At 43.2% G+C, this 24568-nt stretch overlaps 1 protein-coding gene across 1 annotated transcript in view; it reads left to right on the forward strand.

Annotated features, from left to right (window-relative positions):
* The window catches only part of NELL2 (neural EGFL like 2), a 473414-nt gene that overhangs the window by 295179 nt on the left and 153667 nt on the right, over positions 1–24568 (forward strand). Inside the window, exons 11-12 of the mRNA XM_077265133.1 lie at positions 14362–14464; positions 21573–21701. Coding sequence (XP_077121248.1) covers positions 14362–14464; positions 21573–21701 — 232 coding nt within the window. The remainder of the gene's footprint in view (positions 1–14361; positions 14465–21572; positions 21702–24568) is intronic.

Genomic DNA, 24568 nt, shown 5'->3' on the forward strand with positions numbered 1-24568 from the left:
CAAAATATAAAGCCGTTCAATCATCATCTAATGCTCATGTTTAAACAGTTGACACAGGAAAGCTGTGTGCTAAATGACTGTAATGCAATCCCCGATTCTGGGTTTAAATCCACTAATGCAGGAAAATACAGATGGAAGAGTAATTTATTCCAAAGTACATTCATTTTTTACAAGCAGATGAAGTGTTTTTTATTTTGTTTATCTAATGGCAATAGCAAATCCCAGTTGGCAGACCCATATGCTGGTATGAAAGCACACAAATGCATCTGCATACAGTGTAACAAACATGAGAAACACTTTAATATGATTTCTTAATCATTTCAGTCCAATAATGGTGATTTAGTTAGAACGTCTCAATTTTCATTTCCTTACTAAACCTCTTAATTTCTAAATGATAATAGCACTTTCTGTACTGCATTATTAAATCAGAAATAATTTGTTCTGACATCTCTGGCCAAGGTAGCAAAAGTTCACATACCCTGGTGATTTTGGCCTGATAACATACACAGAAGTTGACACAAATGGGTTTGAATGGCTACTAAAGGTAACATCCTCACCTGTGACCTGTTTGCTTGTAATCAGTGTGTGTGCCTAAAAGCTGAGTATGTTTATGGGATCCAGACAGACTCTTGCATCTTTCTTCCAGCCATTGATGTTTCTGGATTGTGAGTCATGGGGAAAGTAAAAGAATTGTCATCGGATCTACGGGAAAACTGTATAAAACAGGAAAGGGATACAAAAAGATATCCAAGGAATTGATAATGCCAGTCAGCATCCATTTAAATTGTGATTAACAAATGGAAAATCAGGAAAATCTGTAAAAACAAAACCACGGTCAGGTAGACCAACAAAAATTTAATCCACAACTGCCAGCAAAATTATTTGGGATGAAAAGTAAAACCCACAAATAACATCAGCTGAAATACTGGACTCTCTGAAACCTAGTGGTGTAGCTGTTTCAAGATGCACAATAAGGAGGCACTTGAAGAAAAATGGGCTGCATTGTCGAGTCGCCAGAAGAAAGCCATTACTACTCAAATACCACAAAGTTTCTCATCTACAATACGCAATACGTACAAAGAAAATGGCGGGCACCACTGAAACAATTTTAGTCAGGGATCAGCCACATGCATATAAAAAGCAATTGAGTCTGAACAAGAAAAAAGATATGCATATCAATGGAATCACCATGAAAAAATATTTACTTTATTAATACACACAGCAAGGTGAGACATACATTAAAAACATTTAAAAACCAAACGGCATACACAGAGCTAGTTGGCTATGTGCAACCCCCCATACAAAATGGAACCAAATACCCACAAGCACCTTACAACAAGTTTATCTTACACATATAAAGTGTGTTAACCATAAAAAAGTACAAAAATATGTATATATATATGCACAGAATAATACACATATATCTGCTACCAATTGTACTGTATGAGTGTATAGACACCAATAACAGTTTCGACACCTGCTAAACATCCCTTAATACCCAATATATCAACAGGGGGAAAAAGTATACCCTCGACTAGATGTCTAATAATAAATATCCGTTCACCATTGGCAATGTTTCCACAAGTATCGTGCAGATTATATCAAATAGCACAGATCAAATATCAAACCCTCACAATACGCAATACAGCACAGAGACAAGCCTCAAAACTTCGGAACAAGGTAATTTGGAGTGATGAGACCATAATTGAACTTTTTGGCCACAACCTTAAATGTTATATTTGGAGAGAGGTTAACAAGGCCTATAATGAAAGGAACACCAGAACACAATTTATACTGTAAAGCACAGAGATGGATTGCTGATGTTTTGGGGATGGGTGAGCTACAAAGGCACAGGAGACTTGGTTAAAGTTGAAGGAAAGATGAATACAGCATGTTATCAGCAAATACTTGAGGCAAATTTGCAAGCATCAGCCCGGAAGCTGCGCATGGGACGTACTTGGACGTTCTGACATTACAGTGATCCAAAACACAAGGCCAAGTCAACCTGACATTGGCCACAGCAGAACAAAGTGAAGGTTCTGGAGTGGCCATCTCAGTCTCCTGACCTCAATATCATTGATCCATTCTGGGGAGATCTCAAGCACGCAGTTCATGCTAGACAGCCCAGGAATTTATGGGAATTGGAGGCTTTTTGCCAAGAAAAGTGGGCAGCTTTACCATCAGAGAAAATAAAGAACCTCATCCACAACTGCCACAAAAGACTTCAAAATGTCATTGATGTTAGAGGGGGCAATACACAGTATTAAGAAATGGGGTATGTAAACTTTTAATCAGGGTCATTTGGATGTTTTGGGTTGTCATTATGATTTAAAAAGAGAAAACACAGTAGTTTGACAATGGCTTCACCCAACCACTAACCATGAGTGGAGAAAAAGTTTTAGTGTTATCATTCATATTCTCTGAAAAAAGGCCAAGAAAGCAAAAATTCTGCCGGGTTATGTAAGCTTTTGAGCTCAACTGTATATACATACTGGCATGTAAAAGTTTGGGCACCCCAATCAAAATTACTGTTATTGTGATCAGTTAAGAAAGTTTAAGAAGAAAAGATCTCTAAAAGGCCTAAAGTTAAAGATGACACATTTCCTTTGTATTTTAGGAAAAAAAATATACTGTACATTGTAATTTTTTTTATTTTAAAAATTACAAAAAGGGAAAAGGGCTGATGAAAAGTTTGGGCACCCTTGGAGATTTGTGTGTTCAGATAACTTTGACAAAGGTTTCAGACCTAGTCCTTAATTAGCCTGTTAGGGTTTGGCTTGTTCACCATCATCATTAGGAAAGGCCAGGTGATGCTAATTTTCCAGCTTTAAAAACCCAGCCTCCTCTAACCTTGTGACAAAAAACAGCGGCCATCGGTTCTTATAAGCAGCTGCCTATCGTTCTGAAAATGAAAATGGTGGAGGCCCCACAAAGCAGGAGAAGGCTATAAGAAGATAGCAAAGCATTTTCAAGTTGCCCTTTCCTCATATCGAAATGCAATTAAGAAACAGTAAGTGTTAACTAGTGTTGAGCCACCCCCCTAGTGTTCGAGTTCGGTTCGTCAAACTGGGGAGTGTTCGACGAATGTTTGTCAAATGTTCGACGAACACCGTCGAACCCCATTGAAACCAATGGCAGGCAAACACAAACACATACAAACACATGGAAAACACATAGAAAACACATTAAAAGGTGTCCAAAAGCTGACAAACTGCTCAGAAGACACAACAAACACATGGAAAAGTTACAACTACATATAGTCATGTGAAAAGAAAAGAGGTGGAGGAGTAAAAGGAGGAGGAGACACAGATAAAGGCATGTCATGCCCTTCTACAATCAAGAAAGGCTGGAGTAAAAATCTAAAATCACCCTACCAACACCCAGACGTCGTGACAAAAAAAATTAAAAAATAAATATCTTTAGGTAGAATGGCGGCGGGTCCATTCAGAACACTTTCCTTAGAAGACATAGTGGTACCCCCATTGGGAGTTGTGCCAAAAAAGGAACCCAATACATTCAGACTAATCCACCATTTGTCCTATCCATGGGGCAGGTCAGTAAACGACAACATGGACGCGGAACCAAGTACAGTACTATATACTGTACCTCCTTTGACAAGGCAATCAGGCGGGTCATGAAGTTGGGAAGGGGCACCCTAATGGCCAAAATAGACATTGAGGGGGCGTTCTGGTTACTACCTGTGCTTCCGAATAGTGTCCTCCCATTGGGCTGCTTCTGAGAAGGAGCATACTACATAGATCGCTGTTTCCCCATGGGGTGCTCCATATCCTGCTCACTATTTGAGGTGTTTAGTTGCTTCCTAGAATGTGTCGTCATGGACGTTTGTAAGGCGGCACATACTATCCACCTCGACGACATCTTATGCCTGGGCCCAAAAGATTCGCCACAGTGTGAATACACGCGGTAGTCCACCTGTGAAAAGGAGAGCTGGAGGGAGAGTGGACACCCCAGAGCCGAGGTATTAGATTGAGAAAGGAAGAAGGCGGTGTAGCTTGCTTCATGAGTGGGGTACTCTGCTGAGTAGCACAAAATGCTACTAGGTAAAAAAGATTTCCTGGGCTAGATGCAGTTAAAAATTAGTAATTAGATCAACAGGCGGTGTAGCTTGCTTCATGGGTGGGGTACTCTGCTGAGTAGCAGAAATTGCTACTAGGCCCAAAAGGATTTCCTGGGCTAGATGCCGTTAAAAAATAGTACTTAGATAAACAGGCAGTGTGGGTACGCTGCTGAGTAGCACAAAATTCTACTAGGCCCAAAAGGATTTCCTGGGCTAGATGCAGTTAAAAAATAGTACTTAGGTAAACAGGCGTTGTAGCTTGCTTCATGGGTGGGGTACGCTGCTGAGTAGCACAAAATTCTACTAGGCCCAAAAGGATTTCCTGGGCTAGATGCAGTTAAAAAATAGTACTTAGGTAAACAGGCAGTGGGTGAGTAGGCTACTCTGCTGACAAGCAGACACTGAAGCTTTGGAGCAGACCTCTGAATCCCAGGCCATAGTATGAGTAAACAACTCTGCAGACGACCCCACCCACCTGGAATTGACGATGGCAACGTCATGTAAAACACAGCAAGGGGACTCAATAAAGAGTCTCCATTGTTTAAAAAAATTCTTCCACAGACACCACTTAAGTGGCATCAATTTCGCCAGAGTTTTTTAAAACGGTTGGTGAGGTGATTTTCAAAAATCATCGAGCTTTTAGTCTCCCCAGGATGACACAGGGGTAGAAAAGTCCTTGCGGATCCAGGATTTGTTCATCTTGATGAACGTTAGTCTGTCTACATTGTCACTGGACAGCCGCGTGCACTTATCTGTCAGCACACCACCAGCAGCGCTGAACACATGTTCAGAGAGAACGCTGGCTGCAAGGCACGACAAGATCTCCAAGGTGTGAGTGGCGAGCTCAGGCCATTTTTCAAGATTGGAAGCCCAAAATGAGCAAGGGTCCAGCTCCACAGTCAAGGCATCGATGTTAACTTGAAGATACTCTTGTACCATCCTCTCTAGGCACTGGCTGTGCATCAGACTTCTTGTCTCCTGTGGCATTGCAAAGGATGGTCTAAAAAAATCTTGAAACAATTGGAAAAAATTGCTGTTACCACTAGATACGATGTAACTGTTACGGTTTGAGTGATGACTCGATAGTCCCACGGTTGGCAAGTTAGAACTCAGAGATTCACTACGTGCACCACTGGTGTTTTGTAGAAAAGCAGATGTTAGATTCTGTAACAGTCTCTGCTGATACTCCTGCATGCGTGAATCCCTTTCTATGGCAGGAGTTATTTCGCCAAATTTCCTTTTGTACCAGGGATCTAAAGGCCCCGTCACACACAGCAACGCTGCAGCGATACAGACAACGATGCTGATCGCTGCAGCGTCGCTGTTTTGTCGCTGTGTGGTCGCTGGGGAGCTGTCACACAGACAGCTCTCTCCAGCGACCAACGATCAGGGGAACGGCCCTGCGCTTAGTAACCCGATGTTTACCCTGGTTACCAGTGAAGACATCGCTGGATCGGTGTCACACACACCGATTCAGCGATGTCAGCGGGACCTCAACGATCAAAAAACGGTCCAGGCCATTCCGACACGACCAGCGATCTCGCAGCAGGGGCCTGATCGCTGGTACGTGTCACACATAGCGAGATCGCTACTGAGGTCGCTGTTGCGTCACAAAACTTGTGACTCAGCAGCGATCTCGCTAGCGATCTCGCTATGTGTGACGGGGCCTTAAGAGTGTGGCAACCCAGTAGTCAGCATTACTTCGGATTCTGACAATCTGAGGGTCATGTTGCAGGTAGCGCAGCAAGAAGGCACTCATGTGTCTTGCGCATCCAGGAGGACCAAGTCCTTGTTGTCTTGGTGGCGGCGAGGTGAGAATCATGCTTCCTTCCTCTGCCCTCTCCCCCCAACCTCGCACATCAGAAATTTGATCAAGGTCTCCCTCATCTGATGAGTCTTCTATGCCCAGCGCCAGTTCATTGTCCACTTCTTCCTCGCCTCCTGCTCCTTCCTCAACAGTTTGGCTGCTACCATGCGCCATCGGTAATCCCTCTCCCCCAGCCTCCAATGCCAGCCGCTTTGGTGCTGCCAACCGTCTGGACATTGGAGATATTATCCCTTCCACATACGACTCCTCCTGTTCCTCCTCGTCCTCCTCTCGTTCCACCACCTGACTCCGAATACTGTTTAAGGTGTGCTCTGGCATGTAAATTACCAGAATAGTCATGCTGATAATGGCATCGTCAGCACTAAACATCTTTGTCGCTATTTCAAAACTGTGCAGAAGGGTGCATAGGTCCCTGATATGAGATCACTCCTGCAGCGTGATTTGCCCCACCTCTGGATCTCGTTGGCCCAGGCTATACGTCATAACGTATTGCACCAGGGCTCGTCGTTGCTGCCACAGTCGCTGCAACATGTGCAGAGTTGAATTCCACTGTGTGGGCACATCGCATTTCAGCTGGTGAACTGGCAGGCCCAACGACTTCTGTAGAGATGTAAGTCATTGAGCTGCGGGATGGAAACGGCGGAAGTGAGCACATAGCGACCGTGCCCTCTGCAGAAGAACATCTAGTCCAGGATAGTGGGATAAAAATTGCTGGAAAACCAGTTTCAAAATGTGAGCCATACAAGGCACGTGTGTGACATTGCCCCGGCGAAGGGCCGCACCCAGGTTTGCAGCATTGTCGCACACGGCCATCCCTGGCTTCAGGTTGAGTGGAGACAACCATTGATGGAACTTGGTCTCCAGAGCTGACCACAACTCCTCAGCTGTGTGACTCACATTTCCCAGACATTTCAATGTAAACACTGCCTGATGCCTTTGAGCCCTGTTGACAGCATAGTAAGCAGGTGTGCAGGATTCCTTCTGCACAGTTAGAACGCTGGTGGCATTACCAGACAGGCTTTGGATGCAGGTGGAGGACCGAGAGTAGGTTGAGGAGGCAGAAGCAGTGGAGGAACTTCTAGACACAGAGGATCAACGAGCAAATTGTGGGGACGGCAAGTCTTGGACAGCAGCCCCTTCTGATGTCGCCATAGTTACCCAGTGCCCAGTCACCGACATGTAACGCCCCTGTCCATGTCTACTCGTCCAAGTGTCTGTGGTGAAATGCACCCTGTCACACACAGAGTTTCTCAAGGAAGCGGTGATGTTGTGTGTGACATGCTGGTGTAGCGCAGGCACAACTTTCTTTGAGAAGTAGTGGCGACTGGGCATCTGGTACTGGGGCACTGATATGGACATAAGGTCTCGAAAATCCTCTGTGTTCACCAGGCAGAAAGGCAGCATTTCTGTAGCCAACAGCTTGCAGATGGTGAAATTCAACCTCTTAGCTTTGTCATGGCTAGGAGGAAATGCTCTTTTACTTGTCCACATCTGAGGGACTGAGGGCTGGCTGTCGTGCTTAGATGGGGTTGAGTAGGGTGTCCTCGGCAAACTGCTGGTCTGTGAGGAAGGTGCAGGCTGAGATGTTATGTTGCCTTGATCAAAATGTGGTGTCGATGTCGGAGAGCGCTCAACACCAGCAGGTGTTTCCACTTGCAAATGTCCTGACGACCTGCCAATCACACTGGCTGTTGAGGGTAAGGAGGTGGAAGGTCTGCGTCCAAAACCATGTGCGACTGCTGTCCCCACAGTCACAGAGGATGAAGAGGATGCACTTGATGGGCAGACGGTGGTTAACCCGGCTTACTAGGCCGCATTGTAGCACAGTGAGCTTCCCACTGCAACTTATGCCTCATATCCATGTGACGGTTCATGCATGAAGTACTCAAGCTAGTCATTTTTTGGCCTCTACTGAGATTTTGTTGACAAATCTTACAGACAACATGAGTTGGGTCATCCTTTGCAATGTCAAAAAATACCCAGGCTATGCAAGGCTTAGAGCCCGTGCGACCTGAAGAGCCACCACGACTTCTGCTCAGAGGCACAGTTGGGGTTGAGGATGCAGTTGTTGACGTGCTTCCAGTACTCCATCTCTGTCCAGGAAGGCGCAAAGTAACCTCATCGTCAGACTCGTCACTAGCATCCTCCTCCACCTCCTCTGCTGACCTCATGGCTGGCGGACTGTAGGTTGACAGTAAGTGGGGTCTACAACCTAGTCATCATCATCCTGTGTGTTCTCACACCCGTCTTCCTCAGAGCCAACCTCTTCCTGCCCTGACCGAAAAGTCAAGTTTTCATTCCAATCAGGTGTCTCAGTCTCATCAGCATCTTCCTGTATTGTCTCCAACAACAGGAGTTACAGTTTGGGAACGAGGGTCTACATTATGCTAAGCACCTTCTTCATCTGGGCCTGGATCCGACTCACAAAGATTCTGGGCATCAGTGCAGAACATTTCCTCGTCTGGATTCACAGAAGCTTTGGAGCAGACCTCTGATTCCCAGGCTATAGTATGAGTAAACAGCTCTGCAGACTCAACCATCTGTGTTACCCCATGCTCAGATGGGCAGCTGGAGACTTGGGAGCTGTGAGGAAGCAAGTGCGATTGGGGTGACAACTCCGAGGACTGGAGTAGTTGTGATTAGGGTTGAGCGACTTTTATTTTTATAGGATCGGGTTTCACGAAACCCGACTTTCTCAAAAGTCGGGTCGAGTGAAATCGGCCGATCCTATAAAAAAGTCGGGGTCGGGGTCGGCCGAAACACGAAACCCAATGCAGTGCAATGGGATACTATGGTTCCCAGGGTCTGAAGGAGAGGAAACTCTCCTTCAGGCCCTGGGATCCATATTAATGTGTAAAATAAAGAATTAAAATAAAAAATATTGATATACTCACCTCTCCGACGCAGCCTGGACCTTACCGCTGGTAACCGGCAGCCTTCTTTGCTTAAAATGAGCGCGTTCAGGGCCTTAGATGACGTCACGGCTTGTGATTGGTCGCGGCCGCCACGCGACCAATCACAAGCCGTGACGCAATTCTCAGGTCCTAAATTCCTAATTCTAGGAATTTAGGACCTGAGAATTACGTCACGGCTTGTGATTGGTCGCGTGGCGGTCACATGGGCGGCCGCGACCAATCACAAGCCGTGACGTCATCTAAGGCCCTGAACGCGCTTATTCTTAGGAAGGAAGGCTGCCGGAAAGAAGCCGAGGGTGAGTATATTCCTATTAGGTATATACTCACCCTCGGACGCGCCCTGCTTCTTTCCGGCAGCCTTCCTTCTTAAGAATGAGCGCGTTCAGGGCCTTAGATGACGTCACAGCTTGTGATTGGTCGCGTGGCGGTCACATGGGCGGCCGCGACCAATCACAAGCCGTGACATCATCTAAGGCCCTGAACGCGCTTATTCTTGGGAAGGAAGGCTGCCGGAAAGAAGCCGAGGGTGAGTATATTCCTATTAGGTATATACTCACCCTCAGACGCGCCCTGCTTCTTTCCGGCAGCCTTCCTTCTTAAGAATGAGCGCGTTCAGGGCCTTAGATGACGTCACGGCTAGTGATTGGTCGCGTGGCGGTCACATGGGCGGCCGCGACCAATCACAAGCTGTGACATCATCTAAGGCCCTGAACGCGCTTATTCTTAGGAAGGAAGGCTGCCGGAAAGAAGCCGAGGGTGAGTATATTCCTATTAGGTATATACTCACCCTCGGACGCGCCCTGCTTCTTTCCGGCAGCCTTCCTTCTTAAGAATGAGCGCGTTCAGGGCCTTAGATGACGTCACGGCTTGTGATTGGTCGCGGCCGCCCATGTGACCGCTCACGCGACCAATCACAAGCCGTGATGTAGTTCTCAGGTCCTAAATTCCTAGAATTAGGAATTTAGGACCTGAGAATTACGTCACGGCTTGTGATTGGTCGCATGGCGGTCACATGAGCGGCACGTAACCAATCAGAAGCCGTGACATCATGGAAGGCCGTAAACGCGCTCATTTTAAGCAAAGAAGGCTGCCGGTTACCAGCGGTGATGTCCAGTGGCCTCCGGAGAGGTGAGTATATCAATATTTTTTATTTTAATTCTTTATTTTACACTTAAATGTGGATTCCGATACCAATTTCCGATATCGCAAACATATCGGAACTCGGTATCGGAATTCCGATACCAGATTCAGAAGATCGCCGACCTCATGGCCGACCCCATACAGGGGTCGGGTTTCATGAAACCCGACTTTGCCAAAAGTCGGCGACTTCTGAAAATGGCCGACCCGTTTCGCTCAACCCTAGTTGTGATGTTGAAGTTGACATGGAGGAGAACCCACTTGAATGAGCACTTGATATCCGTTCAAGCACCTGCTGTTTTTGTGCCTTATCTGTAAATTTTGGTGATGCTCGTAGCGATGGTCGTAAGAAAGTGATCATATCAGATTGTCCACGAAAAGTAGACATCTTACTTTGGCTGAAAGATGGTCTTTCTTCTGCAGATGTTACTGTTGCTTTACCACCTACCCCACGGACACAACCTTTTTTCCCTTTCCAACACGCCTATTCCCCTTTCCACCAGCAGCAGGCCTTTGCCACTCATTTTGGTGCTTAACTAATTGGCAACTCTGTATCAGTAGTTGTTGGCACAACAACCGATGGATGAAAACCGAGCAGAACTGAGTGGCCAAACTGTGGTAGTAGGCCCAAAAGGATTTACTGGGTTAGGTGCAGTAATAATTTAGATTCACAGGCGGTGTAGTTAGCTTCACAGGTGGGCTACTCCGCTGGCGTGCAGACACTGCTCCTAGGCCCAAAACTATTTACTGGGTTAGATGCAGTGAAAATTTAGATACACAGGCATGCAGACACTGCTCCTAGGCCCAAAACTATTTACTGGGTTAGATGCAGTAAAAATTTAGATACACAGGCATGCAGACACTGCTCCTAGGCCCAAAACTATTTACTGGGTTAGATGCAGTAAAAATTTACATACACAGGCGGTGTAGCTAGCTTCACAGGCGGGCTACTCCACTGATGTGCAGACACTGCTACTAAGCCCAAAAAGATTTACTAGGTTAGATGCAGTAAAAATTTAGATACACAGGTGGTGTAGCTAGCTTCACAGGCGGGCTACTCTGCTGATGAGCAGACATTGCTACTAAGCCCAAAACGATTTCCTGGGTTAGATGCAGTAAAAATTTAGATACACAGGCGATGTAGCTGGCTTCACAGGCGGGCTACTCAGATGACTATCAGACAATGCTACTAGCCCAAAAGGATTGGCTGAGCTAGATTACACCAAATGCTGTGACAAACACTTGCACAGCACTGGCACAGACCTGCCTGGCAAAAAGTGCTAGGAACTGCTGTAACCTACTCTGAAAAGGGCTGATATTACAAATAGTCCTGACTCCTCCCGACTCCCTAAACCTATCTCTCTGACAATTCGCTCGCAATTCACACTCTTATACTCTATAGCGCCTACAGCAGCAGCGGTGCCGTCTAACACTAAGCTGCAGCAGTGAAGAAATGGTGGTGACGGGGCAAATGGCTGGTTCTTATAGGGCAAGGACATGTGACATACAAAGTCAATGACACATGCCCTTGCTTGTGTGCATCACATGCACATTGCTGTGTGTTTGTGCACTGCTGTCTGGCTGAGAGACTGCACCGCTCCACTGTAAATGCGGGAATGAAAAAAAAAATGGAGATGGGCATTATTTCAGCACAGATCTATCCCTCGCCCACTATACACTGAAACAGTCTATTAACAATGATAAACAGTTTTAATGTGCAAATCAAGTTAGGCTTTTGGTGAATGAACAGTTATCGAACAGAAACTCGAACAGTCGAATTTTGAGCAAATTGTTCGAGTTCGACGAACGACTCGAGCACCGCCCAAAACAGCTCGAATTTGAAATTGGCGAACAGTTCGATTCGAACACCGCTCATCTCTACTGTTAACAGGAGCAGTGGAGGTCAAGATAACCTCTGGAAGACCAAGCAAAATTTCAGCGAGAGGCAAATCAGAATCCCCGCTTGACTGCAAAAGACCTTCAGATAGAATTAGCAGACTCTAGAGTTCTGGTACATTGTTCTACTGTTCAGAGACACTTGCACAAATATGGCCTTCATTGAAGACTTATCAGAAGAAAACCTCTCCTGCATCCTGACCATAAAATTCTGTGTCCGAAGTATGCAAAAAAAACCTCTAAACCAGCCTGATACATTTTGAAAACAAATCCACTGGACCGATGAGGTAAAAATAGAACTCTGTGGTCACAATCATCAAAGGTATGTGTGGAGATAAAAGGGCACAGAATGTCAGGAAGCTAACATCTTGCCAAACATTAAGCATTGGATGTATCAATCACACTTTGGGGTTGTGTAGCATACAATGGCACGGGAACATTTCATTGGTGGGGGAAGAATGGAGTCAATGAAATTTCAACACATTCTTGATGCAAACATAACACCGTCTGTAAAAAAAAAAAAACAAGTTGAAAAGATGATGGTTTCTACAGATGGATAATAATCCTAAACACAAATCAAAATCCACAATAGATTAGCTCAAAAGGCACACACTGAAGACTTTATGATGTCCTTCAGAGTCCTGTGTTCTGAACATCATTGAAAATCTGTCGCTAGACCTCAAAATAGCAGTGCCTGCAAGACAACCCAGGACTCTCACAGAACTGGAAGGAAAAATTAATGAATATCCATCAAATCAGAATTGAGAGACTCTTGGCTGGCTACAAAAAGCGTTTACAAACTGTGACACTTTCAAAAGGGGATGCTACTGGGTACTAACCATGCAGTGTGCCTAAACTTTCACAACTGCCCATTTTCTTTTTAGTAATTTTTAAAATATGAATATATGCATAATTAATAAATAATGAACATATATATATAATTATTTTTTTTTGCCTATAATTAAAAGGAAATTTGTCATCTTTAGCTTTAGTTGTTTAGAGATCATTTCTTCAACTTGCTTGACTGTTCACAATACCGGGATGAGGTGTCACAGGAAGAGGAGCATGTTGAGCTGTCTGTGCAGTGATTGGCAGCTCAGTTGTCCAGTTTGGTGCAGGGGCATGCTGAGCTGTCTGTGTTTTTTATTGACAGCTCAGCCGTCCAATCTGAGACTGGGAGCTGCTGAGTTTTCAACAGATTCTCCCTGTTCCCTTGATTACTCAGCTATTTAACTAAGCTGACAGTCCCAGATAACTGCCAGCCATAGCTTCCATTCTGTGTGGTCTGCCTAACCCTGGAACTCATTCTGACAATCCGTTTGTCTAATCCTTTTGCTCTGATTTGCTATCCTGGTATTTTGACCTTGGGCCGTAACCTGACTACACCTTTTTCTGTTCCCTGTGTTTATGGCGTACTCTCCTGGCTTTTAACCTTGGACTCCTTGACTATCCTGACTCATGGCTTGTCAGTGAAAAGTGACTCAGCGTCACACTGTCAATACATGTCTTACACAAGAGAAAATCTACTCTAAATATATAGAGAAACGTTTTCTTTTTTGCTCTTCATGACACCTCCTCCTGCTTATGATTGCTCAACGTTATGCAGGGAAAAAGTACACGTCCTCAGAGAAGAATCTCTGGTAAAGCCCCCTTAGACTTGTTATAAATTACAATTTAAAATTTAGAAGCTAAAATAGAGATGAAAAATCAAAATTGAAAACCTGTTCAACTCTGAAACTAGTGTTCCATGATGAGACCAGTTTAACAACCTAAGACTGCTGAAATGTCCTCTTTAAGACTTTTAGGTGGGAGAATGATTCAATATTCCAACTACAGCTGAATTCACATTCTAAATTGTGGAATGCCTCCTAAACATGCACCCCACTGAGAAAATATTGCAGATTATATAACAATTCCATATGTCATTTTAATAGCTAACTATTTACTGCACACAGTTATCTTCTTTTTAAATGTTTGCTGAGATTATCATTAGTGATTATCAATGAATCATTTATTAGCAGTATTTATTCAATATGTGTCATCTTTAAATGCAAATCCCCCCCCAAAAAAAATACAGCAGATTGGACTGATGCCTTTAATACCACAATCATACTTGCTGTATGTAGGCACAATACTATGCTGTAAAAATCACAAGACATAACTAAGACTGTTAATGAGTTTTGTGACAACGCATTTTGAGCGTGTATTGCAATCTAAGCTTGTGATAAAGCATTTGAGCTCATATAATTTAATAAGGCAAATATGAGATGCATTGTGTAATAGATACCTGGTCAAACTGTGAGGATAGTGGCTGATGTTTTTTTTACTTTGAAAATGTCAAAGAGACTATAGAAATTTATAGCAAGTTCAATTATGTTCTGAACCTAGAAACTGGCACCAATAAAAGCATAAATACTATACAGTATATTGGTAAGACCTTAGATATTTGTGCTGTGGGTTACACTATAAGGTGTCTCATATATCATGTCTTGTCTGTTTTTTCACAGAGCAACAAAATGCAAAGCGTAGAATTTTCAGAATGTATGCCGGTCAACTGTCCACAGTCGCAGCAAATAGTCCTGAAAAACAGCTGCTGCAAAGTCTGCAAAGGTATCAGTAACATCCAAGAAAGTTTTATGTACTTATGAACAGTCATGGTAAATGCGCTGAGCTGCAATTAGTAAAGGTCCAACCAGTGCAGAGAACTGGGTCCCTGGTCCAACAGTAGTGGCAATTAGTGATGAGTGAATATAATCGTTACTCGAGATTTCCTGGGTTTCCTCCGAGTATTTTTTAGTGCTCGGAGATTTAGTTTTCATCGCCGCAGCTGAATGATTTACATCTCTTAGCCAGCTTACCCACATGTACTTATGCTGGCTAACAGATGTAAATCATTCAGCTGCGGCGATGAAAACTAAATCTCCGAGCACTAAAAAATACTCGGAGAACACCCGAGCGTGCTCAGGAAATCTCGAGTAACGAGTATATTCGCTCATCACTATTGGCAATGTATATATGCATAGTTTCTTTCCAGACAGAAACAGCAGCATATGGTAGATAAGCAAAACAATTGTAAAAACCTATTCATAGCTGAAAACCCTAATTTGGGCAACCTTTTCCATTTTTAATCAGAATCTATGTTTCTGAATTATATAAACTTTTTTTTCTTTCAAAGCTGATACCTCACGAAATAGGTTCTGACTATTGATGAGCGAGTATACTTGTTGCACGAGTTTTTCCGAACATGCTCGGGTGGTCTCCGAGTATTTGTGAGTGCTCGGAGATTTAGTTTTTGTCGATGCGGCAGCTGCATGACTTACGGCTGCTAACCAGCCTGAGTACATGTGGGGGTTGCCTGGTTGCTAGGGAACCCCCACATGTATTCAAGCTGTCTAGCAGCCATAAATCATGCAGCTACGGCCACAGAAACTAAATCTCCAAGCTCTCACAAATACTCGGAGACCACCCGAGTATGCTCAGGAAAATCCGAGCAACGAGTATACTCACTCATCTCTAGTTCTGACTTTTGCAATATGACCCTAGATGAAATTTTTTCACATTTTGCGGGCAGCAACTTTCAAGGAGTTCGGGGCCTCTTTAGAGTTACACTTCTTAGTTCATGTTCCCTTGTGTAAACAACAATGCTTTTCTTCTGCGCGTGTTCACACCAAAATATATACTAGCCATCAGCGTTGATTAATTCACTCACTAATAAATTCAAAAGTGTTTCCAACAACTTAAATAATAATTCACTGTCTAAACCAATTGGAGTGATACTAAAATATAACTTTTATTATTATTCCCATACAATTGAGAAAAGACAGCAAGGAATTCTCATATACAGTATATAAAATACAATCATTAGATGAAAAAAACTCCCCAGGGCATATGTCTAAGTTCAGAATGGGCCACATAGTCGTAATAGCAATTGAATTATTCTAGTTGGAACTATAAGATGCCATAACCAATGTTCGGGAGACTAATAACCAGATTATAATTACCATATATACTGGAGTATAAGCCGACCCGAGTATAAGCCGAGACCCCTAATTTTGCCACAAAAAAATGGGAAAACTTAATGACTCGAGTATAAGCCTAGGGTGGAAAATGCAGCAGCTACCGGTAAATGTCAAAAATAAAAATAGATACCAATAAAAGTAAAATTAATTGAGACATCAGTAGGTTAAGTGTTTTTGAGTATCCATATTGAATCAGGAGCCCCATATAATGCTCCATACGGTTCATGATGGGCCCCATAAAATGCTCCATATTAAAATATGCCCCATATAATGCTGCACAAATGCTGATTATGACCCCATAAGATGCTCCATAGAGACATTTTCTCCATGTGATGCTCCACAAATGCTGATTATGGCCCCATAAGATGCTCCATAGACATATTTGCCTCGTATAATGCTCCACAAATGCTGATTATGGCCCTATAAGATGCTCCATAGAGACATTTGCTCCATATGATGCTCCACAAATGCTGATTATGGCCCCATAAGATGCTCCATAGACACATTTGCCCCGTATAATGCTCCACAAATGCTGATTATGGCCCCATAAGATGCTTCATAGAGATATTTGCCCCATATAATGCTGCACATGGCCCCATAAGATGCTCCATAGAGATATTTGCCCCATATAATGCTGCACATGGCCCCATAAGATGCTCCATAGAGATATTTGCCCCATATAATGCTGCACATGGCCCCACAAGATGCTACATAGGGATTTTTGCCCCATATAATGCTGCACATGGCCCCATAAAATGCTCCATAGACTATTATGCCCCATATGCTGTTGCTGCAATTAAAAAAAAAATCACATACTCACCTCTCACGCCCCCGGCACTTGCTATATTCACCTGTCCTCCGTTCCACCGTCGGCGCCGCTCCGTCTTCCTCTGCACTGACTGTTCAGGCAGAGGGCGGCACGCACACTAATTGCGTCACCGCGCCCTCTGACCTGAGCGTCACTGCAGAGGATGGGGAAGAAGGAGCGGCTCCCGGCGGTGGAACGGAGGACAGGTGATTATTGCACCCCCGTATACTCACCTGCTCCTGGTGCGGTGCAGTCCCTGGTTCCCCGACGCCAGCAGCTTCTTCCTGTATTGAGCGGTCACATGGTACCACTCATTACAGTAATGAATATGCGGCTCCGCCCCTATGGGAGTGGAGTCGGGTCCTTATTCATTACTATAATGAGCGGTACCATGTGACCGCTCACTACAGGAAGAAGCTGCCAGCGCCGCGAGAACCAGGGATGTCCAGGGACCGCGCCAGGAGCAGGTGAGTATTATTACACAGATGACGCTCCCCCTCCCCTGCCGACCCCTGGGTATGACTCGAGCATAAGCCAAGAGGGGGACTTTCAGCTCCCAAAAATTGGCTGAAATTCTCAGCTTATACTCGAGTATATACGGTATATGATCTCTATATATTCAGGCTATAATCATTACCTATTATCCTATGCCCTGGGGAGGTTTTTTTATGTAGTGATTGTATTTTATATATATCAGAAATCATTGTTTGGTGTTTTTATCAATTTTATGGGATTACTAATAAAAGTTGAATTATAAAGGGGTTGTCCACTACTAGGACAACCCCTACTTAAACTAAATGTTCACCCCCTATAAAATAATAAAGCCTGTACTCCCCTCCCGTGCCGGCTCTGTTCCCACGGTGTCGGCGCTCGCTCTCCCCGGGGCTGTGATGCGGTGTTGTGACACATGACGCCGGTTCCCAATCAGCGCTGGCGTCACTGTCTCCACCTTTGGATAAACTGAACATGAAGAGGAAGCCAGGGCTGCAGTTCATCCAGGACTTCGTCTTCATGTTCAGTTTCTCTGAAGGCGGGGACAGTGATGCCAACGCTGATTGGGCGCGTGGCATCACATGTCACAACACCGCATCACAGCCCTGGGACCGTGAGTGCGGACACCCCTGGAACAGCGCTGTTATTATTTTATCTTGGCCAAACATTTAGTTTAAGAAGGAGTTGTCCTTGTAGTGGACCAGTCCTTTAATATTATTCTAGTTGGATTAAACAGTTAATGTGCTGTCATTACTTACTCTTTTTTTGCAGTTTTTTTCCTTTTTTATATGTTTTTTTTATGACTTAAAACCGCACCTTTTTATGATTAAGGGACGTGCACTTAAAAAACGCAAAATCTTTTTTTTACTATTTTTAATGCTCCCTATAGAACCTTATAGGGTAAAAAAATTCCAACAAAAAAATGCACTATTTATAAAGTAAAAGTCAGCGGGTACGCTCCATGGGAGCATAGCCTTGGGGGTCTTACAGACTGATGTACCAGCTAAGCAAGCTAATGAAGACTGCCCACACATGTTGGAGAATACACAACCATTGATGGCGAGTGGCGACGCCATCTGTGGGTGACGGGCGGACAGCCTCTTATTTTCCAACAAAAGCAAACAGTTAATTAGTGCTGATAAACAGTTGCATGGGATCTTCATATATAATATACATTTTTTTTTTATTATAGGAACGCTAACTGCATTCATACACGTCCCAGATAATTGCTACATGTAAACCTGCCTTGGTACCATGATGGCCATGTAGCGGCTAATCATGCACCATATGCTATTTGTTGGCTGCCGTTCTAGTCATATACTACATATACAGTATGTATGATTCACACGCTGAAGTGAGATCACCATCCCACCGTCTACGGCATTATTCCTTAGCTGCCTGCATGTTTGCCGCTGACCCAATATGGATGTAGGACTGGCAGCAGTACATTGATTTGTAATCCCATGCTTTCCCTCCTTCCGGGAGAACAGGGTTATATACAGTGCAGTAATAGTAATCTGATATCTCACTTCTCAGAAAATTGAATGCATCTCGCAGTCTTTGTCAGGATCCATTATTGCCATGGTTACCGGGGACAGCAAATCGCAGTATCCTAGTGGAAATATAAGGTTCTTTTATTATTGATTGGGCTATGATGATATAGATACAAAAGGCTACACCTATGTCATCATGTGCAGGCCAAGAAGAAACATCTTGTAACTGAGTTTTTTTCCCTTTATTAAAATGACTCTATGTGTGATAACAATACCTTTCCAGATTTTAGTTGGTATATTTGACCTGATCGGAATTTGACTAGGATCATTCATAAGAAAAACAGGGTTGCCCACCAATATGAAATTTACTACATTACACTACGTTTTATTAGCTGCAAATCTAGCAGTTCTCTGAATGCTGAGCTCTGTGTAACTCTGCCCATACCACTGATTGGCAGCTTTCTGTGGGCACTGTGCCTAGGCAGAAAACTGCCAATCAGTGGTGGGGAGGCGTTATACCTTATATATAGCTTATGAATATAGACTGTATGGCCGCAGGTTTACAAGTTCTCTAATAATTTCTTGCTGATAAAACAGAGACTTCATCAAAACTACAGCACACAGTCCAGTAAGTGACACATTGCTGGAATCAAGGTCTTTGCCTCTACATCATGCTGCTGTCAGATTTGCTAGAAAAACCTTGGTGATTGATTCCTTTTAAGCCTTGTAGCCCATATTTCTTACCTACATATCCAAAATTATCTATAGATGGTTACTAAAAAATCTGGGGATGTTAAAGGGCTTTTCCACTTTTAGAAAAGTGGTCCCCAAGTGATTCCTATTCTGGTGTATAGAGCATAAGCCCCTGAGCACAGAGATTGGCTGCAGCGGTGGTGTGTGCTGCTGGCATGATACCATAGCTGCAGCCAAAATACAATATCAGACAATGCATGAGAAGAACCTTTAACCCCTTAATGACCAGGGATATTTCAGTTTTTGAATTTCTGTTTTTTGCTCCCCTTCTTTCCAGAGACATAACTTTTTATTTTTTGGTCAATATGGCCGTGTGAGGACTTGTTTTTTGCTGGATAAGTTGTACTTTTGAACAACACCATTAGTTTTACCATATTGTGTAATGGAAAATGGGAAAAAAAATTCCAAGTGTGGTGAAATTGCAAATAAAAATGCAATTCCACAGTTGTTGTTTTTTTAACCATGTTCACTAAATGCTAAAACTGACCTGCCAATATGATTCTACAGGTCATTACAAGTTCATAGACACTAAACAGGTCTAGGTTCTTTTTTATTTAAGTGGTGAAAAAAATTTCCCGAATTTAGAAGTAAATAAATAATTAAATAAATAAATAAATAAATGGTGCCATTTTCCGAGATCTGTAAGGTCTCCATTTTTCATAATCTGGGGCTGGGTGGGGGCTTATTTTTTGGTGCAGATACGATCTTTTGATCGCCCGTTATTGTATTTTATTGCAATGTAGCAGCGATCAATAAAACGTGATTCTCGAGTTTTTTATTTTTTTCTCATTACGCCATTTACCGATCGGGTTATTTATTTTTTTATATTGATAGATTGGGCGATTCTGAACGTGGCGATACCAAATATGTGTAGATTTGATTTTTTTTATTGTTTTATTTTGAATGGGGCAAAAGGGGGGTGATTTGAAGCTTTATATTTTTTTAATATTTTTTTTTTCTTTTTACTTTTTGCATGCATCAATAGTCTCCATGGGAGACTAGAAGCTGCAGTACTTTGATCACTTCTGATACACACAGGAGATGATCAGATCACCTGTGTGTAGCAGAAATGCTTACCTGTTATGAGCGCCGATCACAGGGCGGTGCTCATAGCAATCTGGCAATGGCAATCATAGGGGTCTGCTGGAGACCTCTGGTTGTCATGCCGACCCATCGGTGACCTGCGATCATGTGATGGTTCATCGATGGGCAGGATTAACGGCACGCTTCCGGTAAGCAAGAGTTAAATGCCGCTGTCAGAGATTGACAGTGGCTTTTAACTAGTTAATAGCCGTGGGTGGATCGTGATTCCATCCACGGCTGTTGCAGGCACATGTCAGCTGTATATATCAGCTGACATGTGCTTGGAAAGGTGCTGGCTCAGCGCCGGAGCCCGCACCAAACAGGGGGAGTCCGACGTTGGCATACTATTACGCCCAACGTCGTAAATGGGTTAAGGGAGCTGCCTTAATTAAAAAAATTAGGAACCTACTAAAAATTATGACCCCACAGGGACTGTGTAGATATTTAGCCCTTCATCAGAGGAGATTATTTTTGGTCCCCCCATTTATATACTGTATGTGTAGTGCTTTGGTCCTTTTGGGTATTTTAAGAAATCAAGTTACGGTAGCTAAAAATGTATCAATTTTTAAAGAAGCAATAAAACTTTTTTATTTTATTTTTTTCTATACCCTCATATTATTTACCTATTTTTTTTCTGTGAATGTTTGCAGTATTGTTCCCTAGTCATGTAGGAGCCCAAGGATGGATTTATGTATATTAAATTAGTTCTGCAACCTCAGGCTGCTCTTGGTTGGGGGTTAACCAGTGAAGTGCTAATCATCTGTTAACTAAGAAAAGGCTGTGTGTGATATACTGTAGATGGTGGATTCTTTGTGGGTATTTCAGGCATAAGTACAGTAATTGTAACAGTTGGGTATACCGTATACTTACACAGCCCTTACTTATTACAAGACTCAGAATAATCTATTGCCTGTGCTTGTTTCTTGCTATACTTTCTGCATTATGTATAGTGTCTGCAGCTCTGGGAACATTATCTAGCATCACTCGCCTTAGTTGTTATCAGTATTTACTGGATTCTGCACAACCAATAACTGTTATATAAAATAACTGATGCTTCTATTCTCATTAAGGGTATGACTTCTGCTCGGAAGGACATAATTGTATGGAGTACTCAGTCTGCAAAAACCTAGATGACAAAGCTGTTTGCATCTGTCGTGATGGATTCCGGGCTCTTCGAGAAGACAATGCATACTGCGAAGGTACACGTACTTCATATACATAAGAAAATGGAAATTATATAGATGCTGGTTTTAACCATCTTTAATCTTGTACCATGTTACTTTAGGAAACTTACTGTAGAGTCCATCACAAAAGACATTACTGCATCATCTGTTTCTAAAAGCATATCCAGCCTTCAACGCCATTATTCATATAGTATTCATTTAATGTTGAGCCACTACGCAAATACATTGCATTACGTGTGTTTCTGTCATCCAAATTACAGCCTTTATTTTAGACCAAAGAATGTTTCCCCACCTACAAAGAATGGAGAGGTCTGTAATTTTTATAGTAAGTACACGTCAACTGTGAGAGACAGAATCTAAAAATAAAAACCAGAAAATCACATTGTGTAATTTTTAAATAATTAAATTGCATTTTATTACATGAAATAAGTATTTGATACAATAGAAAAACAGAACTTAATATTTGGTACAGAAACCTTTGTTCGCAATTACAGAGGTCAGACTTTTCCTGTAATTCTTGACCAATTTTTCACCTTCTGCAGCAGAGATTTTGGCCCACACCTCCATACAGATCTTCTCCAGATATTTCACTGGGCCACACTGAGTTTCAGCTCCTTACAAAGATTTTCTATTGGGTTCAGGTGTGCAGACTGGCTAGGGCACTCCTGGACCTTGCAATGCATCTTACAAAGCCTTCTTAGTTGCCCTGGCTGTGTGTTTTGGGTCATTGTCATGCTGGAAGACCGTGCCATGACCCATCTTCAATGTTTTTACTGAGGGAAGGAGGTTGTTGGTCAAAATCTCACAATTCATGACCCCATCCATCCTCCTTCAATACGGTGCAGTTGTCCTGTCCCCGTTGCAGAAAAGCACCCCCAAAGTATGATATTTCCCCCACCATGCTTCACGGTTCGGACAGTGTTCTTGAGGTGTACTCATGCCTCTTACTCTTCCAAACAGAGCGAGTGGAAAGTTCTATTTTGTGTCATCTGACTTTCTCCAATGCCTCCTCTGGGTTATCCAGATGGTCTTTGGCAAATTTCATGTGCTGGTGTGAACCAGGGGACCTTGCGTGCCCTGCAGGATTTTAATCCATGACGGTGTAGTGTTTTACTAATTGTCTTGTTTAAGACTGTGGTCCCAGGTCACTGGCAAGGTCCTCCCATATAGTTCTGGGCTGATTCCTAACCTCTCTCAGAATCATCGTTCCCCCACGAGGCAGTACCTTGCATGAAGCCCCAGACTGAGGAAGATTGACAGTCATCTTGGTTATCTTCCATTTTCTAATAATTGTGTCAAAAGTTGTTGCTTTCTCACCAAGCTTCCTGCCTATTATCCTGTAGCCCATCCCAGCCTTGTGCAGGTCTACAGTTTTGCCCCTGGTGTTGTTAAACAGCTCTTTGGTTCTGGCCATGGTGGAGAGGTTGGAGTGTGATTGATTGTATGGACAGGTGTCTTTTATACAGGTAATGAGTACAAACAGGTGAAATTAATACAGGTAATGAGTGCAGAGTAGGAGGGATTCTTAAAGAAAAACTAACATGTCTGTGAGAGTCAGAATTCTTGCTGGTTGGTAGGGGATCAAATACTTATTTCATGTAATAAAGTCCAATTTAATTATGTAAAAATCATACAATGTGATTTTCTGTTTTTTATTTTTAGACTCTATCTCTCACAGTTGATGTGTACCTACAATAAAAATTACAGACCTCTCCATTCTTTGTAGGTGGGAAACCTTGCAAAATCGGCAGTGTATCAAACACTTATATTCCCCACTGTAGCTATCACTGGCAATTTGCATTCTGGGAAGTCTTGAGGCTGCATTATCACAAAGCGAAAGTACTCGCAGCCAAAAAATGCAGTGGGCTTCAGTAACTGCAGTCTTTGACCTGCTTGATGTACAATTACTTAATTTTGCAGGTAAACAACTCAGCCCCCAGTCTTATACTTACCTGCCTCTGTCTTCATCTTCTATCGCTGCCGCTCCCATCAATCTCTAGTAGGTTGTGACCTTGCTGATCACTCCAGTGTTTCATGGGGCGAGCCAGAGGCCACTTTTCAATGTAAGTCTATGAAAGCCTTGTTCTGCCCTCATTCTGGCTCTCATAGACTTCATTGAGAGCTTGTGACATTTACTTCTGACTTCCGACCAATCAGAACTTGCGGTCAAAAGATAGCGTCGATAAAAGATGAAGCCAGCAGCTGGTATAAGACTACAGGCAGGGACCTGTGATTACAAGCACCACTCCGGCTCTGGTAAAAAACCTGCTGGAGTGGTGCTCTAAGTGAAAAGTGGATCCGAGCAGTGTATACATCCTATACTTTCACCTTTACTACATGTTAGGAAAGGGAAACTGTCAGCAGGTTTTTACTATGTTATCTCACAGCACCATGAGGGGTGGACAGAGACTCTGATTCCAGTGATTTATCATTTACTTTACTAAGTGCAGCAGTTGTGATAGAACCACAGTTTTCTCTGCTGCAGAAGTAGAAGTCTTCTGAATACTGAGTCCTGTATAACCCCCATTCCTACACACACAGACACACCTGAATGGCAGCTTTCTGGGTAAATTGTATAGTGACAGAGAACAGAGTTGGACTAGGATGCATGAGGCAGCTTGTCCTGTAGTGATAATGTCCTGCTGATAAAACACTGATTGCACTGAAACAGCAAAACATAGCCTAGAAAGCAATTCATCACTGTAAATCGGGACTATGTTCCTACATTATGGTGTACTCAGATCACATAGCACAAATCTGCTGCCAGATTTACTTAATTTGGGTAAATTCTATGCTCTCCCCCATTTTCAATATGGAAAATAGGAACAATTTCATAGCCATAGGGGATGAAAACTTGATAACTGTTTGCAGGTTTTAGGGAT

This window comes from Ranitomeya variabilis, chromosome 5 (genome assembly GCF_051348905.1).
Source record: "Ranitomeya variabilis isolate aRanVar5 chromosome 5, aRanVar5.hap1, whole genome shotgun sequence".
Classification (NCBI taxonomy): Eukaryota; Metazoa; Chordata; class Amphibia; order Anura; family Dendrobatidae; genus Ranitomeya; species Ranitomeya variabilis.